Source organism: Macaca fascicularis, chromosome 9 (assembly GCF_037993035.2).
Source record: "Macaca fascicularis isolate 582-1 chromosome 9, T2T-MFA8v1.1".
NCBI lineage: Eukaryota > Metazoa > Chordata > Mammalia > Primates > Cercopithecidae > Macaca > Macaca fascicularis.
Genome location: NC_088383.1, coordinates 80462805 through 80482251, shown reverse-complemented (window position 1 = coordinate 80482251; position 19447 = coordinate 80462805). Strand labels below are relative to the sequence as shown.

The 19447-nt window shown below is 35.9% G+C and overlaps 1 protein-coding gene across 3 annotated transcripts in view; it reads right to left on the bottom strand.

Annotated features, from left to right (window-relative positions):
- The window catches only part of CTNNA3 (catenin alpha 3), a 1764647-nt gene that overhangs the window by 177249 nt on the left and 1567951 nt on the right, over positions 1 to 19447 (bottom strand). For all 3 annotated transcript variants that reach the window (XM_065521050.2, XM_005565734.5, XM_065521052.2), the window contains one exon: positions 7573 to 7665. In XM_065521050.2, the coding sequence (XP_065377122.1) occupies positions 7573 to 7665 (93 nt within the window). The remainder of the gene's footprint in view (positions 1 to 7572; positions 7666 to 19447) is intronic.

Here is a 19447-nt window from a genome sequence, read left to right as displayed (position 1 = left end):
CTACTTTCATAGTGAAGGATATTCAGCTAACTGCATGTAAACAAGCAAAAGTGAGGCAGGTTTTCCTATCTACAACATATAGTTTACACGGCTTTTTTTTTTTTTTTACACTAAGAATCATCGCTAGTATTTTAAGATGTGATATGTTCCAGTTCATCTGTTGATATTGACGTTTTGAGGTTGTGTCCAGTAACCTAGGCAACTGTTCTTATTTCTGTCCTAATTTACTTCTATTTATAGAGCTTGTATAGATTCAATGGCCCCAGAGATCTTCTCTAAGGCAGCGCAGGTTGACAAACTGTATGCTCTTAAGTGAATATAATGTTAAACATATGACAGACCTTAGTCATCAAGCAAAGACTGCATATTACAATTTCTGTAATTTGGGGTAATCTATATATGATGAATAATGTATCTTTAAAAAGGTAGTGTAACCTGGTCACAATGAAATATGAAATGACTATTGTTGAAATTACAATAGTTAAATGTTTTGTTTTTAATGTTCTATTCATTAAACTCAATTCCAGCAATTTGAACTAGCAGCTTCAAATATCCTAAAATAAAAATTTTGCTTGGTCTAATTCAGTGCTGTTAAACAAATTCCCTTTCTCACCTCTCACCTACAAGACACTATAATCAAAGTTTAAGTTGTGTGAGACAGAACAAAACCTTTGATTTAGTATTTAGACCTTACTGGATTTCAAGTTATATAGGCGGAGGAAAGAATGACTGTAGAATATTTCCTCTTGGACAGGGGCAAAGAAAGAAGAGGTGATTTTAAATGGCTGCTTGCAGAACTGTCTCCAACATGCACCCAATAAATATCAGAATGAGATGTATTTTTTCTCTTTTTTAAAAAATCATTATACATCTAGAAAAACTAAATGTTGTTTTTTCTTTTTTCTTTTTCTTTTTTGAGACAGTCTCTCACTCTGTCACCCAGGCTGGAGTGCAGTGGGAACAATCTCCAGTCACTTCTACCTCCGCCTCCTGGGTTCAAGCAATCTTCCTGCCTAACCCTTCCTAGTAGCTGGGTTTACAGGTGTACACTGCCATGCCCAGCTAATTTCTGTATTTTTAGTAGAGATGGGATTTCACCATGTTGGCCAGGTTGAACTCCTGGCCTCAAGTGATCCACTCACCTCAGCCTCCCAAAGTGCTGGGATTACAGGCGTGAGCCACTGTGCCTGGCAGAAAAATTAAAAATAGAAAAGCTGGAGTCCTATATAACTTTATGAGAACTGACAGAGACAGAAACCAATGGATTACCAAACTACCAAAGTTCCATGGAGAAGAAAAACTCCCAGTGCAGAGCCAGGCATTTTAATAAACGATGAGGGAAATAAGAACTTGACAGCTACTGGGTCAACTTTTCTGTGATGTTGCATTAACAAGACTTGGTTTTTTAGATATCTATTTCAGTTCTAGCTTATTTATGTGAATACAGATTTACATAAACATGCTGGCATCATTAAGAATCACAATGCCTTCTTCCTTTTAATCTCTTAAAGCACTTCTTGATTAGTCCCCTCCTTAAGGAAAAAAAAAACAATTTCAGAAGACTTCTGATAGTAAAGTGTCAATGATGTCAAAAGCACTTAGTACCATGAAACGGGAAATCAAGTAGTCACATATCAGGAGACAGAGAGATTTGTATTTAACAAAGCTCCCTGAGCTACTGAATAAAAAGTCAAAGCACATCAGGATAACAAAAAGATCTGCACTTTTCATGCGATTCATTTTATAAAAATCAAAATTTATTGTTCATTTCCTATGTGCCAAAAACCAAACAAGAATTTTCACATATCTAATTGAATCTTCAAAAACACCTATAAAATAGATATTATTATCATCATCATGATTTTACAGATAAGAAAATTGAAAGTTAGAAATGTAACTTTATGAAGGTCATATGGATACTAATTGGTGGAACTAAGATTTGAGTCAAGGTTTATGTGACTCCAAAGTCCATCCTCTTGGCTTATACATTATAGCAGTTCTATAAAAGGCAAGTCATTTGCTCACCTATTCTATTCCCAAAACTCTCTTTCAATCAATTTTATGAAGAGCCTTTTTAAACCCACTGTTATTATCCAGGTAAGTCTGAGGAACTTTCAGCTGCCACCCTGCTGCAACTTAAATAATTTCCTAAGTTTTTACTATGACTGCTGCCCCATTGCAGAAAATAAAACAGGAAAAACTTCTAGAAATTAGAATTCTCATTTTATTGAAATATCACACAGGACAACGTGATGAGAGAATGACTAAGGAGCAATTGCCTTTGCTCTTCTGGATTCCGTGGTGGGAACTAACTTTGGATCCTCATCCTGCAGGATCCCCTGCTATATGACTCGACTTGCCTAATACTCCACTAGATCAAGGTGAAGTAACTCACTAAAAGAGACTGTCAGGGTCTGGGCATTACCAGGTAGTTTCTGAATGGTAATCAACAAACCAATTTTGCTATTGATAGAAGACTGCAGGATGGGGACATGTAGAAAATTGCAAGGTTTAAATATATCTGGTTTTAAGGTTTATGGTCTTCAGTTTCACAAATCATCTTTCTAGTACAGCAGTTTATAACATCAACTCTATAATACTGGCTGTTGCAATAGTAGATCAATGATAATATTAAGGGATGATGAGACTATTCCAGTTTACAAGTATGCTGTACTGGAAAGAGAACATGTTTGAGGCCAAAAGACCTGATATTTGGTCCCAGTCAATACGACTTGCATAAACTACTTAAATTTTTTGTTTCATTTCCTAATTAGTAAAACCAAAAGGAAAATATAACAAAAAATAAGCTCCAGGGCTTTTTATAAATAAGCTACCAATTTGAAAATGTTCTGTAAACTACAATGTGTTAAATAGTATCACACACTGCTCTGTTTAAATAGAAAATAATGTATATCTGTATGTCTGTGTATCATATAACATTTTAGGAAGCTTTTAGGACTTACAAAAACCTTATTAATACATTTAGAAATTTTATTCTCTTTAAAAAGTCTATTTTCACGTCTCTTTTGAATTTGAGTTTTTCAGATAAAAGATGCCTATTTTATTCTGGTTGAAAGCATGAACAGAATAAACAATGAGCTCTGTGAAGAATGTTCTATGAACCTGTATGAAACTGAAACTCCTGTGTCACTCCGGTATGCCTGATCACTGGATATAACCACGTATTAGTGCAGTGAGCATTCCTGTTTAATAATTAAGATAATTACTGATTTCCTCTGCTGTTTCCATTGCCACTTCATAAGTCATGCATTATTGGTCTTTTAATGTTTTGTTCTCATTGACCACAGACTCTAAATCATTATATGTGAGTTACAGACCTTTACAATGCCTAGTGGCATTTGCCACCGGTGACAACAATAATAAATGATGTTGAGCTGAAGCTAGGAGGAATGAAATACAGAAAGTAAAATGATAATAAATAACTGTCACTCCATTACTAAACAGTGCCTGGTTCTAGCACATGTTCGACACAGCAGAGTCTGCATAATCCAAGAACTAAAAAGGAATTTACTCTTTAGTAATAGCAACAACAAAAAAGAAATTCATTTACACATTTTGTGCTGTGACCCTAAATTCCACACTGAGCATGGCATGAGTATTTAAAGAGTTCTCAACAGAGTCTCCTTCAATATCTCATAGTATCTTCTCAAAGTGAGAGTGCACGTGAAGTGTGCCAAAAGTTATACTCAGTCCAATGGATATGAAATTACAGCAATTATGGCTAGAATGTGACAATAATGTCTCAGATGGATATGAGACTGAAGACATAAATATCATTTTATTATTATAAGGAGCATGGAACACAGATATTAGCATAAAGAATATGGGACTCAAGAATACAAGATATCTGGTAGATATTGTAAAACCTATCTAAATATAATGCTGGTTCTTGTTGAGTGATTTGGGTGGAGACCAAATTTGAGCTATCCTTTTCCTTGGCCATCTGTCTCATAAACTTAACTTATGAGAGTAGAATCTGTTGTAATAAACTCACAAGGCAGATAAAATGTAAGGGGTGTTATTGGTATCAAATCTTCTACAATATAAAATAATTTCTCTTCGAAATGTAAAGGAAAATTTGTGTCTTCCCCTTGTCAGACAGCCGTGACACCCTTTGCTCTGTCTTCTTTCTTATTCCATTAATGACACATCAGGTTTATTGCTCTGGTGGCAGTCTATCTGTTGCTTAGTAAAGGACTTTTCCTAACTTTATTTCCTAAGTAAATTGACATGTGGCAATCACAGAAGGTCTCCGAGTCTGAAGACATAATCCTCTTAACAGACAAGTTACATAAATCTGAGCCTTAGTGATCTTATTAGTAAAACTGGAATAATATTAATATAGCAAAGTTAATGTGAAATTTAAGTAAATGGTATATGTGGAGTAATTTTCTTCTATTATTTTCTTCCAAAAAGCAGAGTCTGAGATTGGAAGGTAGTTTGTTTGGGAAATAGATATTAGAAAACAGAATTGGGAGCCTGGAAAGAACGAATCAGGAAAGAAAGGAGAGCCAGTCTAAAGACACAGTATCAACATGGTTACACTTGATCCTCCTGGGGACCCTTTCAGGTTCCGTGGAAAATGCATTTCCGATTGTCTATCTTAGAAATAGAATAGGGCTATTGGTCAAGAGTCGCTCTGTGTGGGGGTCATGCTTCATATGAAGTTGTATATGTATTATCACTAAGCAGTTATCAGACGGATTCCACATAGCAGTTGCTAGGGAGCCCCAATGCAGGAAGTGAATAAAATCCAAATTATTTAGGATTCATGCAGAGGAGATTTGTAAGAGCAGAGAATAGCCAGGTTGAATATAATGTTGCCACCAGTAGATTTCACAATTTCGTGGTCACGATCTATCTTGTCACTAAACAGTGGTGAGGTTTTCACCCAGCGGCATATTCCGAATGAACTGGATTGTCCGAGAACTGTGCACAGCAGAACACTAATACAAGATGCAGAGCAGTTTCAGGGTAATTTCCACAACATTAGGAGCAGTGGCTTCTATGAAAGATCCTTAAGATTCAGAACCACAGAGATAATCAAGTTTGTAACCTATAATGGGCAGCCAGTCATCTAGCTGGCCTGGCCTATACTTTGGACCAAGAACAAAAATACAAATGAAAATAGTAGTAATAATAAGTTTATCATCTTATCATATAATGTGGAAGTTTTTGAAACACTTCCATATGCATTATCTTATTTGAAGTTACCAATGATGCTGTGAGAAACTATGGTATTATTCATCTCATTTTTCAAATGAATAAGTTTGGTTTTCTAACCAAGCCTTCATCGTCTATAAGTTCTAAGCCAGAATAAAAACTGAGGTGTGTTTATCCTAATTCTGGCATTCTAAAAAGAGCCTTAATTTTAATAAAATTTCCTTTGGTCAATTACTTTGTAAGCCTTGACACCTACACTTCACCTTCAGTGACATCAGCCTGAGTGAACCATGCACCCACTTCCCTGAAAGCATGAGCAAAGCTTACCTTTAGCAAAATGTGTTTCCAATTCAATTTCCATTCATAAGATGTGATCTCTAACAATGATGCCAACTAGATTTGAAGGAAACCAAATCCAGATGCTGTGTGACCCTAGACGGTTTTTAACACAAATTGGCTACTAGAGGGCTGACAAATACCCCGAATAATCCGTAAGAAACTCAAGAAAGTAGCATTTCCCAATATATCACCAAATACTATCTATCTGGCTATGTAATAATGGTTAATGGTGTCTACTTGGAGAACTTTTTTTTTCTGCACTAAAATGAAATATTCCTATTACCAAAATTTGAGATAAACAATGTTTCTGATAAAACATAGGTTTTATTTTCTTGGCTGATAAATATTATTTCTAGGCAATCTGAACGTCTGAAAACATGGAACTTTCCCAAATTTATCTTTTCCCATATTATGTTTCACCATATTTTCTGCATTTTATAGTAAATGAGAAAATACTTAGCACACTGTAAAAACAAATATGTAAATGCAAGATATTATTGTTAATAAAAAGATATAGCTAAGTTCTAACGAGATAGCTTTATAAACATTCATTTCACATGTATGAAAGTAGATAAATAGAAGCAAAATATTTTACATAATATGTTTTGGGATTTTTGAAAAGGCAATCCAAAAGAATAGTAGAAACAGAATCTAACTTTCTGCATCTGTTTAAAATTAGATATTTTTCAGTGTATTCACTTACTTTCCATTCTTAGGAAATAGAAATCCAAAGGATTATAGGTAAAATTTGGTAAAGCTTAAAGTTTTTTTGTTTTTTTTTTTTCAAGTCAATGTCCACAAGCCATAGAGTAGAATAGAATATCAAAACATGTAAGGGAATATCAATGTTTTTATTAAAGGAAATGTGCACTAACATGCATTTGTGACATGGAGTTTACCAAACAAGTCTCTGCTTAAAATGTTTCTGAGGCGCTTGTATAACAGTATGTCTACAAAAACAGAGTGTGCGCCAGCCTTTCAATGTAAGTTTTTCAACATCAGATAGATCCATGAGAGACCAGAAAACAGAGGGAAAGGTTAGGAATTTGCTTCTATCTCCAAATTTTATGTCACTGAATTTAACTAGCCTAATAATAATACTAACAATGATGATCATGATAATCATACTATTGTTGCTGCTACTACTACTATGAATAATAGTAACTAACAGTTATTGAGAAGTTAGTATGAACTAGGTACTATATAAGTGCCCTGTTACTTGACTCAGTTAATTCCCACCGTAATCCTCATATGAAGGATACTATTAGCATCTCTGCTTTACAAATGAAGGAACTGAGGTACAGAGAAGCTAACTGACTTTCCCAAGTAACACCCCAGAAAGAGGTGGCAGATTCACATGCATTCCCAGGAATCCTTAGGCATCATGCTGTACTACGTGGGTTTCAGATCCAAGGTTTATAGTTTGGTCTGCAGTTGCAAGCTGTAAGTGGCTAGGATGCCAAACTTTCACAGATACCCAGGCACTGGGTGGGAGTAAAGTAAAGTACAATATCTCAGAGTAATTCAGAAATCAGAATGAACATATTTGGAGTTGTGTGTGATGGTAGTGGTCATGGTGGTGGTGGAGGTGGTAGGGGTGGTGGTGTTGGTGGTGTGTGTGTGTATGTTTTGGGGGGCAGGCACAGGAGAAGTTATTGTTGAGAAAGAAAAGTAGATCATTGACTCAGATGAGTTTTCTTTTCCACTAGAATTTCGGAGTATATTTACAACTTCTTCGTTTCTTTTTTCTACTCTAAGCAAAGACGTACATATTTCACTTTTATATTCCCATGACTCCTATAAAGATCAAAAGCAGTATGGAGTGATTCAGTACATGACCTGAAATGGACTTACTGTGAGCTCTCAAGATAGAGGAAAATAATTCCTCTCATGTGGTTTCCCTTAATGCTAAGGCTTTTCTCCATGTGCTTCACAGAACTAGCTCCAGATCCAGGAGTCCCACCTGTTAGAGGCTGCCTAGATTGAAAAGGGAGGGCACAGCCTTCAATGACACAGTACATGCTTCTCCCACTAGGGGAAGTGACATACCCTATCAGTTTTCCCTTCAGTCTGAATGCTGGTGTGACTGCGGACCTCATGCTCCTCTTCAAGGTCAGAAACATCCTCCAGTTCCTCTGGGGTCTATAGAAAGAAAGCAAAAACATTGCCAGTGGGAATGTAAAAGCATTTCTTCTTTGGAAAACAACATGGCAGTACTTTAAAAGGGTAATCCTAGTGTTACCATATGACCCAGCAATTTCACTCCCAGTTGTATATTCAAGAGAAACAAAGGCATACCTCCACACAAATATGTATACACAAATGTTCACAGGAGCATCAGTCATGATAGCTAACAAATGGAAACCAAATGTATACCTACTCATGAATGGATAAACAAGATATGTACATGTGTACAATGGAATATAATTTGGCCACAAAAAGGAGCAAAGTACTGATACACACCACAACACAGGTGAACCTTGAAAACAACATCCTAAGTGAAGGGAGCCAGCCACAAAATGCCATATATTGTGTGATCCCATTTACATGAAGAGTCTACAACAGGCCAATCTATATAGAGAGAGATTTAATTAGTGGTTCTAGGTGCTAGGGGAAAGGGGAAATGGGCAATGACAGCTGATGGGTATGTGGTTTCTCTTTGAGATGATAACAATATTCTGCAGTTAGATAGTAGGAATGATCACAAACCCTTCTGAATCTACTAAAAAACACTGAGTTTTATCCTTTAAAATGGTGAGTTTTTATGGTATATGAATTATATTCCAATAAATTATGAGAGAAAAAGAAAGCAAAAAAATGATCACAAGGAAAATTTTATTTCAGCGAATAGCAATTTGGCTACCCACTATGTGGTTACTGCAAACTAAGATGCTTACAGTTGATAAATGCATCAGATAATTATCATTAAAATCATATATCATCAAAATGCCACGAGAAATTATCAAGAAATTAAAATTTTAGGGACTTAATAAATAATTCAACTTGAAATTCAGTGTCTTTTATAAAGAGTTAGCTAACTTCCATCGCTTCTTTCAATTTCAGCTTAAATACCTCTTTCTCAGGGAGGTGTCTTGCTCAGGAATCCTCTAGACTGGGCTGGATTCTCTGCCAAGTGTTTCCTAGCCCCCTCTACTTTAACTGCCATCATGATCATCATACTTTAATATATCATTGCTGAATTAGGCAGCTAATGGTTGAACTGTCTATTCTGTGAGGCCAGGACATGTCTCTCCTTGTCATTTTTGCTAATACAGGCCAAAGTACTTAACAAGAATTAGCCTAGTATTTGTTTTAGTGCACAAGGTCTCAATATTTTTTTTTATTTCAATAGCTTTGGGGATACAAGTGGGTTTTGGTTACACAGATGAATTGCATAGATGTGAAGTCTGAGATTTTAGTGGGTCCTTCATCCAAGTAGTGTACACTGTACCCAATATGTAGTTTTTTTATTCCTGACCTCTCTCCCATCCTCCCTGCTTCTGAGTCTCCAATGTCCATTATTCCACTCTGTATGATTCCTTTGCTAGAAAATCCTGGTGACAAACCCAGAAAATAAGTGTTTAGGTTTCATAGAAAACAACCAAAAATGAAGTAGAAGATGTCCTTGGCTCTGTATCTTTCATGCACATACGGTTGTTGAAGACTGGAAAGGGGCAGATCCTGTCTCCTTAGACTAGCTCTGATTTGCCTTAAATCTTGCTTTACACACAGACATTCTGTTTATTTTCAGGGTTGCCAAGAGCCTTTCATCTCTTGGGAGCACTCCAGAGATGGGGACATTTGATGATTAGCTCATATTATAGAGCAAAACTACCAATTTCCTATTCATTAATGGCTTCAGATTCTTTCACATCTCATAGATCTTTAACCAGCACTTTCTTTGTTCTCACACACTTGCACTGAGCACTACCCATCCCTTTGCAGAGGAGCATTTTGCATTTATTTCAACCAATTCCTATCAGATATTAACATTTCCCCTCTCACCAAAGCCTTCAATGTGCTATTTTTAATCTATATGTTGATCTCTTTGCAATCCTTCTTTGCTGCAACTACATGCAGCTATTATCTTAGGACAATTTATTCTTTCTTCTTAGGTATTAATAGCATGAGTTCATCACTGTATAATTTCTATACAATCATATATCTCATTATTAGCCATTTTGTATATTCTTTTCACAGTATTCTTGAGGAAGCATCTTTGCAATTTCCCTCATTGTTATATCAACATTTGAACAAATTCAGTTAATCAAATTCTCTTTCTCGTGCCCTGTTGTTTTGCAACTGAAGGTTGTCTGGTGTCCCCACTGTGATCTGTCTCTTATAAATGTCTCGTGTTTATTATTTGGGTTAGATCCTATCATTAAATGACAAATAACTTCATCATCCACTCCAATAGTTTATTCAGCCCCCAAAATAAAGTAACAAACTAAGAACCATTGCTGCTATCGGAAGTCACAAGTGCCATTTTTGTTGGGGATGCTGTAGGAAGAGATAAGCCTACCATTTACGCCCACATACTTCTGTGCTTTTCTTTGTGTTTAACATGGGACTAATAGTTTTCTTGCAAAGCTACAAAAACTGACCTCTTCTTTTCATGAACAAAATCAGTGGGGGAGTGTTCAAAACACTTGCTGACAGCATTTCACATTCTGTAAGGCATGGTGTTGGATGGTATTGTGAAAATAAATAGTTAAATACAAAATGCTACAATTTAAGTGGAAACTAGGAAAGAGATAGGAGTACTCTTATAATTTTGAGGGCAATACATTAACTCCTCCAGTACCACAGACAAATAATAGAAACAGCAAATATCCCAGCACTTTGGGAGGCCAAGGTGGGTGGACCATCTGAGGTCAGGAGTGTGAAACCAGCCTGACCAAAATGGAGAAACCCTGTCCCTACTAAAAATACAAAATTAGCCGGGAGTGGTGGCACGTGCCTGTAATCCCAGCTACTCGGGAGGTTGAGGCAAGAGAATCGCTTGAACCCAGGAGGCAGAGGCTGCAGTGAGCTGAGATCGTGCCATTGCACTCCAGCCTGGGCAACAAGAGCAAAACTCCATTTCAAACAAACAAAAAAAAAAAAGAAAAGAAAGGGGGAGAGGAGGGATGATAGAGTACCCTAGATCATGCATTCTTAAAATAGTCTGCTTCTACCTCTCTGGTAAACATCTGCAAGTTTTGTTGTGTGTGTGTGTGTGTGTGTGTGTGTATGTGTGTATGTATGTTTCTAATCAATTTTCATTCTGTGAAAGATTAACCATCTTAGAGGCAGTGTTATATATTAGAAAGGTCCTATAATATTGAGTAATCCAGACCCGAATCTGAGTTCTGGTCCTCTAATGAGTGATTATGGGACCTTGGGCAACATGTGTTCTCTTTTAAAGTTTGGTTCCCTCTGAATAAAATTTGGATAATAATACCTAATTCCAAAGGTTGTTGTGAGGCTCAATTGTACTAAGATGCTTTGGGTAAGAGCTTAGCCCATAGACATAGCTGGGTTGTGGCAAAAGTTTATTTCTGTTCGTTGCTTTTCCTCTTCTTTCTCCACTATTCTGTACCTCATCCCAATATACCCCTTTATATTTTTATTAAATATTTATATAAATTTATCCAAATTTTAATCACTTTTATTCCAAATTTAATAATTTTAATCCATTTTAATCCAAATTTATTTTTGAATTGGGACTTTGGATAAGCCACCAATGTTTCTGTACTTTGGATTCTACACAGACATTATTTTGGGTTGACATGGTACTTTTACTAGTTATCTCTAGTTACAGTTATCTGAGTTTGATTATCTAATGTCATTATTCTAAACAGTGTTTGATATAATTCCCCATGCACTGCTTCTTCTAAACTCCATGTAAGAGATCTCTTTTAATTGGACTTTAATCATGTCTAAGAGTGAAATTATCTCTTAAACTGGTCTCAGCAAAGATTCACTCTAGCATGATTCTCAGGGATGATAGAAATACTTTGTCTTCTTTAAGCCGGGCTGTCTCTAAATCAGACCAAGATGAAGGGAGCCCATTTTGTTTTCAGAAAAAGTGTTAATCAAGGCAGATATTAATGTTATTTCTCATGTCAGAATTGTGAAAATGTATTTCCTATTTTCCTATTTTACCTCTGGCTTATTATGGAGTCTTCCTTAGGCAGCTCAAAAGTGATTTGGAATAGGTTTAGTTTCTTCACCTGTAAAATAGCATAAATACTACCTAATTTTTAGGGTTATTGTAAAGATAAAACAAGATGATGGACATTATTCAGTGACTAGGAAATATTAAATTATTAATGTTGTTTATTAATATTAAAACTAAATTATTAATATTGTTCATGATTATTATAGATTATCATTACTGCTGTTATCTCACTTGATTCATGCAAAAGAGGCCAAAAACAAGTATAGAAGTTGAAGTTGAAAACATTCAGGCTGAGGTGTTTACAGAGAAGCCAGGGCAGCAATGACATAGTAGTAAAACATTAACACTTCAGGGTCACAATAAATTTCATATATATGTGTGTGTGTGTATGTATATATACAAATATATATCCTTTTTTCCATAAGGGGTTCAATCCTTTCTATTGACATTATCTCATTAATTCCTTCAGCATCCCTAATGAAACAGGTGGCCTTATTACAACTAAAAATTCACTTGCACGGACTTTATAAATATTTAATATTAAAATACAAAAAAGAAACTTGCAGTTGCTAAATTTCAAAGAAGAAACAGGAAGAAAATAAAGAAGAAATAAAAAGAATTACAAATACTGTGGAAAACAGGAGTCATGCTTGGTTTCTTCTCAGAATTGTGTTTGATCTAAATCATACACATGATTTATTATAAATATCATTCACTGGCTAGCTTTCACTGACTTACTGCAATCAAATAACTGCCATAGTCATGTCAGGAGTGGTCTCACACTCAGAGAATCTCTTAGGAAACACGCTATGAATGTCCACCTCAAGCAGGAGGCTAATGTCACATGTTCAGTGATTTCATTCTAGCTGAGGTGGTAACGTAGGATGATTTTGCAATGTCAAAATGGAGAGTTCAGAATTAAAATACATTTAAAAAATAAAAATATATCAATGACCCAATGCCAAATTAAAGAAAATTAAGACATGTCCCTTGTTGAACACACACACACGAACACATACACACGAACACATACTAAAGTTCCTGCCCCACACCTTTGACCATGAGACTGGCACTCTACCTTATAAATGTTCGAGAAACTAGTGACATTACTGTTACACGGACCCTTTTTCTCCTCAAACATGTCCCACTTGTCAGCAGTTTCCAAGTCAGTTTTAAGGCTCTTTGTGTCTTTCTATTTACTCCTTCTTGCAGACTGGATCTTTCTCGGCATGGGAGCTCAGATGCTCTCTACTCAGAGAAGTCTCCCCTGGCCAGTCTAACTAAAGTTAACCATTTTTCCCATTGCATTTATTTCTTATATTAGTCTATATATTTTCTTTAGGTCCTTTTTCATGATTTTCACCTAAAATTATATTTTTTCTTCATTGTTTTCATTATTTTTGGCAAGTGGGTTTTTTTTTTTTTTGGCAGGTGGGATATATTTTTGGTCTTACCCCTGTAAGAATGTAACTTACATGAAAATACGGATGTTGTTTGTCTCATTTTCCACTCTGAGGACATGAAATGGCACATAGTATGTGCTCAATTTTTCTATTTCCTAGCTGAATAAAGGAACAAATAATTTAATTACTGGCAACCTTTTGTTATTGATCAATTTCACGTGAAAACCATGGGACCATTTTTGAGCTGTGGAGAATGTTTACTCCTTTGCTTTCTGTCTTTAGTAAGTATTGAATCAATAATTCCTATGCTAAAGAAAAGTATGTGCAAAGATTCCTGAATTAAAAAAAAAAATCCTATGGAAACTAGAGATGAGATTTTGTGTACAGAAAGGTTTTCTATAAGCTCAGAAGAGATTCTCAGATGTGGAGAACTAAAACATTTATGATTCCATAATCAGTAGCAACTTGTCCTACTCCTTTACAATCCAATATGGATTATGAAAAGACTTCAGAAAAAATGTCATCCAGTAAACCCAGACCAGTGTTTCAAGTCTCAGCACAGCCCCGTGCCACAAACTTGTCACGGAAACAGTGGTAGACCTGAAAGGGTTACGTGGGCTGGGACAATAGATGTCTCATTGGTAACGAGTGCGGGTAAATGACAGTGATCAGTGAGGTTTCCTGATGTTTTGATGCAGCCCAAGCCTCCAGAGACAGACTTAGCCTCAAGAGAAGGGTTTCTCAGTCTTAGCATTGTTGACGTCTTGATCTGAATAACTCCAGTTTTGAGAATCTGGTTTGTGTATTGTAAGAAGTTTAGCACCAACCCTAGCTTCTATCTACCACACACATTAGGACCCTCTCAAGTCATGAGATATAATTAAACATGTTTCCAGACATTACCAAATATCCCCTGGAAGTTTGAGGGCTTAGGAATCACCCATTTGAGAACGACTGCTCAAGAATTTTGGCTCACTTGGCCCAACATAGGCAGCAGGAGTAAGGGAAGGCCCAAGAATGACTATATTTAAATTTCCCATAAGCCAAGTTAAAAACTAAATTTACTTGCAAATAAGTATATAAACTGAAAGTCATATTCCATATAATAACATTATGATAACATTATGTTTACGAGACAAAAGAGGGAAGACATTTTACTCTTAACCAGACTACTGGAAGAAGATATCAGAAAATGCATGAAAATAAAATCTCATTTGCAGACTTTTTAAAATTTGTTTTTTTAATTTTTAATTGATAATAATTGTATATATTATATATTTATGTAATGTACTGTGACGTTTATAACAGTATATGTTTACCTTATGAAATGATTAAATTCTAATTAGCAAATCTATCTCCTCACTTATGTTATCATATTTTTGTGGTGAAAACAATATACAAAAAGGTCTGGGTGTGGTGGCTCATGCCTGTAATCCCAACACTTTGGGAGGCCAAGGTGACTGGATCACCTGTGGTCAGCAATTCAAGACCAGCCTGGCCAACATGGTGAAACCCTGTCTCTACTAAAAATCCAAAAATTAGCAGAGTGTGGTTTTGTGTGCCTGTAATCCCAGCTACTCGGGAGGCTGAGGCAAGGGAATCATTTGAACCTGGGAGGCAGAGGTTGCAGTGAGCCAATAGGATCATGCCACTGCACTGCAGCCTGGGTGACAGAACAAGACTCTGTCTAAAAAAAAACAAAAAAAATAAAAATAAAAAAAATTCAAATCAATATGCCTAAGAGATATCTGCATTTTCATGTTCACAATAGCTAAGAGATGGAAGCAACCTAGGTGTCTATCATTGGATGAATGAATAAAGAAAATGTGAGCTCTGTCTCTCAACATATATACACACAAACATGTACACACAGTGAAATAATATTTAGCCTTAAAAAAAGAAGTTCTATCATTTGTTTGTCATCTTAATACCAGAATTTAACAAGCTGCTTTCATTCTGCTGAAATTGTTTTTATCTTTTATTCATAATGAGATTATCTAAAGATATCCCGTGCTAATCTAAGTTTGTTTGATCAACTCAACTCAAGTTGACTCAACTAACATATTCGATTATCTTACATATACAGTCGTGGTGCTTAACAATCAGGACACATCCTGAGAAATGTGGCATTATGTGAATTTGTCACTGAGCAAATATCATAGAGTATACTCAAACAAACCTAGATGGTATAACCTACTACACACATAGGCTATATGGTAAAACCCATTGCTCCTAAGCTACAAACATGTATGGCATGTTACTGTACTGAATACTATAGGCAACTGTAACACAGTGGTAATATTTGTGTATCTAAACATATTTAAACATAGAAAAGGTAAGGTGCTGTGTCACAATGTTAAGATAGCTATGGCATCTGATATAGTTTGGATTTGTGTTCCCGACAAAATCTCATGTTGAATTATAATCCCCAGTGTTGAGGGAGGGACCTGGTGGGAGGTGATTGGATTATTGGGGCAGACTTCCTCCTTGCTCTTCTCATGACAGTGAGTGAGTTTTCACAAGATCTATTTAAAAGTGTATAGCATCTCCTCCTCGGCTCTCTTCTTCTACCTCCTGCCCTGTAGATGTGCCTGCTTTTCCTTCACCTTCTGCCATGATTGTAAGTTTCCTGAGGCCCCTCCAGCCATGCTTCCTGTACAACCTGTGGAACTGTGTGCCAATCAAAACTCTTTTATTTATAAATTACCCAGTCTCAGGTAGTTCTTTATAGTGAAGTGAGAACAAATAATACAATGTCATTAGGTGATAGGAATTTTTCGGTTCTATTATAACCTTCTTAAGGGACCATTGTCCTATATGCAGTCCATCACTGAATGAAACATTGTCATGTGGGGCATGACTGTATGTAGACACAAACTATTATGGTAGATACTGGGAATCTTGAAGGAAATAAAACACAATCCTTGCCTTCAAGGGAGATAAAGGGTAAGAATATTAGATGGAGATGATAGATATTCCATAGAGTTATATGATTTGAGGCTGAAGTTGAGTGGTTAGACGTGAAAAAATTTCCTGGGATGTGTCAGGCAGAAGAGGGGAATAAGTATAAAGCATCTGAGGAAAAACTGGGAAGATATTTCTTACATCGTCAGAAAGCTGGTAGGTTTGTGTTATGGTGGAATATTAATGGAACTTGAAGTTAAGATACTTGGGTATCCTAACTAAATTAGTTGTTTTTTGTTAGGCAAATCTCAGAATTTTCCTAAGCTTAAATTCCTTGACCTTTAAAATGAAGATGAGAAGTAACTAAAATTGGTAATTTTTGTAAATCCTTTGAATTTTCAGTTTTTATGAATTGATGCTTAAACTGAAAACATACTAAAAATACACAAAAAATTAGCCAGGCGTGGTGGCAGGTGCCTGTAGTCCCAGCTACTCGGGAGGCTGAGGCAGGAAAATGTTCATGTTATCCAAAGTGATTCAATGCAATTCTTATCAAAATCCAAATGACTTTTTTCCCAAAACAGAATATAAATCCCTTTATGTTTGATAAACCATTTTTCCCTTTTCCAACATGTTAAGAATATGAGAGGCAGGTGAATCACGAGGTCAGGAGTTCAAGACCAGCCTGGCCAATATGGTGAAACCTTGTCTCTACTAAAAAATACAAAAATTAGCCAGGTGTGATGGCAGATGCCTGTAGTCCCAGCTACTCAGGAAGCTGAGGCAAGAGAATTGCTTGAACCCGGGAGGTGGAGGTTGCAGTGAGCAGAGATTGCACCACTGCACTCCAGCCTGGGCAACAGAGCAAGATTCCGTCAAAAGACAAACAAACACAAAAAGAATATGAATTATTCCATAGGATAAAATTAAGAGGTCTAGGTGAATATTTGACCTCACTACAATAATTGAAATACAGTTTGACAAATTTAAGTTGCAGAATGCAAAAATATATGCTAAAGTAAAAGGAAAAAATATGTCTATAATGTACTAAAGGGTATGATGAAAAATGTAGCCAAATAGGACACTGTGGGCACATAAATCTTAAGCATACAGTGTATTGCTGTCAGAGGACACACAACCCTGAGCCTTAGTTGTTCATCTATTTTCTAAGAAGCAAGTTTCTATTAGATCACTATCTAGAAAGCTACCCAGGCCAGCAAGCGTCAAGTATCTAAATATTTGATGCCTTATGGTTGAATCCGAATCATAATGATTATCACAGGGAATAATCATAATTGCTCAAGTTTATATAAGGACTTCCTATGACTCAATAATAATAGAATCACATGGGGTAAATCATATTACCGCCTCAATCATTCTTTCTACTAGGAAGCTTGAGAGCAGGCATTCCTCTGCTCCTAAGATGTCAATGATGCTAATAACAGCAGAAAATCATACAGCAAATCAGCAAGTGGGTCATGAATTAAAGTGACACTATCAATATCATTGTACTTATTCAACCCCCAGATGACTTGGTGACATAGCTCTGATTCCCAGAGCTGCATGCCCAATTCATGAAAACTGTCATAAGAAGTATTTGAGCCAGAAATTTCAATAAAGATGGTGAACAACTAATGAAGCCATAAAGAATAAGATTTGGCTGAAAGCTTATTTTTAGAAAGTTCAAATATTAGAAATATCCAGATTCAAATCAGGATCTTTGAAATTCTTCTCTTTGAGAACATAAAAGTGAGGTAATCATTTTTAATTAAGATCTTAATATAATTTATTAACAAAAACGGTGCCAGGTTATTCCACATTCATTTTCTCATTTAATCTTAACAATAAAACCTGAGAGGCAAACGTTATCATTTTAATACCACAGCTGAGAAAACTGAGCCTTACAGTTAACAGAACTTGTTCAATATTATATAGCTAATAAAGGGCTACTTAAAAATAGGGTCCAGTACTTGTTTTATGAAACATGTGGCTTGATACTTACAAATGCAGTAACCAGACAGTTAAAACTTATAAGTCTAGAAAATAGGCTTTGAACAGCATGAATATACTGCTCAGAGAGAAGGCAGGCCAGGTATTTAAGTGCTTACAGCAGCACAATACCAGAGAAGTCCTTGAACCCCCTCCTCCCCCTGCCAGATATGATTTCTGGACTTTAACAAACGATGTATATGGAGCAAACATGAAACAGACCCTTCCTCACTGCTTCACTGCTATCTTGAACCAGGCATTGTCTTTGAAAACCCAACTAAAAGACAGTCCACTTGTTTCCCAGGCTGGTACTCTGGCTCTAAGTTATACTAAGCTTGAGATGAATTCAGTTTTCACCTATAGCATGCATAGAAGTGTGTCAGTGGACCTGCAAAATGTTCCTGAGTTATTCTTTTTTCTTTAATTCTGTTTGAATTAAGCTCTACGAATAAGCACACCTACTAAATGTGCTCTGAGACATAGCTGTGAGTTTATATCCTATTTCCAAATTAGGAACAGAAAATCTATGGTAAGTGACTTGCAAAAGTTCTCACAACATAATAAGGCCGGAACTATGGTAGAACAGAATATCTAGGATTGAATATCCAGATTGAAGGTCAAATGGTACCCTTAATATCTTGTGACCTAAAACAAGAACTTAACTTGTTGAGAACACAGCTTCCTCAGCAGTAAATGAAAGGATTAGACTAATGATTTATAGAAGTTCAGTCATTTTTATTAACTTTGGAATTCTATGGTAGGGTTAGCAAGGTATCAAGAAAGATAATGAATATCTACTTCAGAAAACTTTGAATTGTCAGCATATCCTTTATTCAATAGACTGAATACAATTTTAGATCACAAATCTCTTATAGATTGTTGACTTCTCAAGAAATTAGAAACGGCTTTTCAAACTTCTTTTATGCAGGACTATGTAGGATGATGTGAGGGTTCTTCACACACAGCAATTGCTGATGCCATTGACAATTGTGGCAATACCATCACTCTTGTTGATCTATGTGGGGAGGTGGTAGAAACCATGCAATAATAATAAGTAGTGGGGCGCGGGGTGGGGGAATGCTAAAAATGGTGCTGGCTGCAGTAGTAGAAACAGCAGCAGCAGATGGCTATAAATGCACCCTGACCTTCAACTCTTACGTCTCAATGTCTGATAAAAAATCAGAACACTGATGCCATGAATATCAGACTTACTCTAATTTATTTTAGTGAGGAAAATCTCACCTTTTTCATCAAACTCTATAGCCAAATAAACTATATATATGTGAATTTGGGATCTTAGATTAGACAGTAAAAGGGAGTCTATCTAACTTAAAATTTGCTCATTTTTCTTTTCCAAAAATGCTATTCTATAGATATTAAAATAAGAGTTTCAGAGAATGTCTAATAGCAGAGAAAATGCACTTGAAATATTGTTAACTGAATATCTGTATTACATATGTATGTG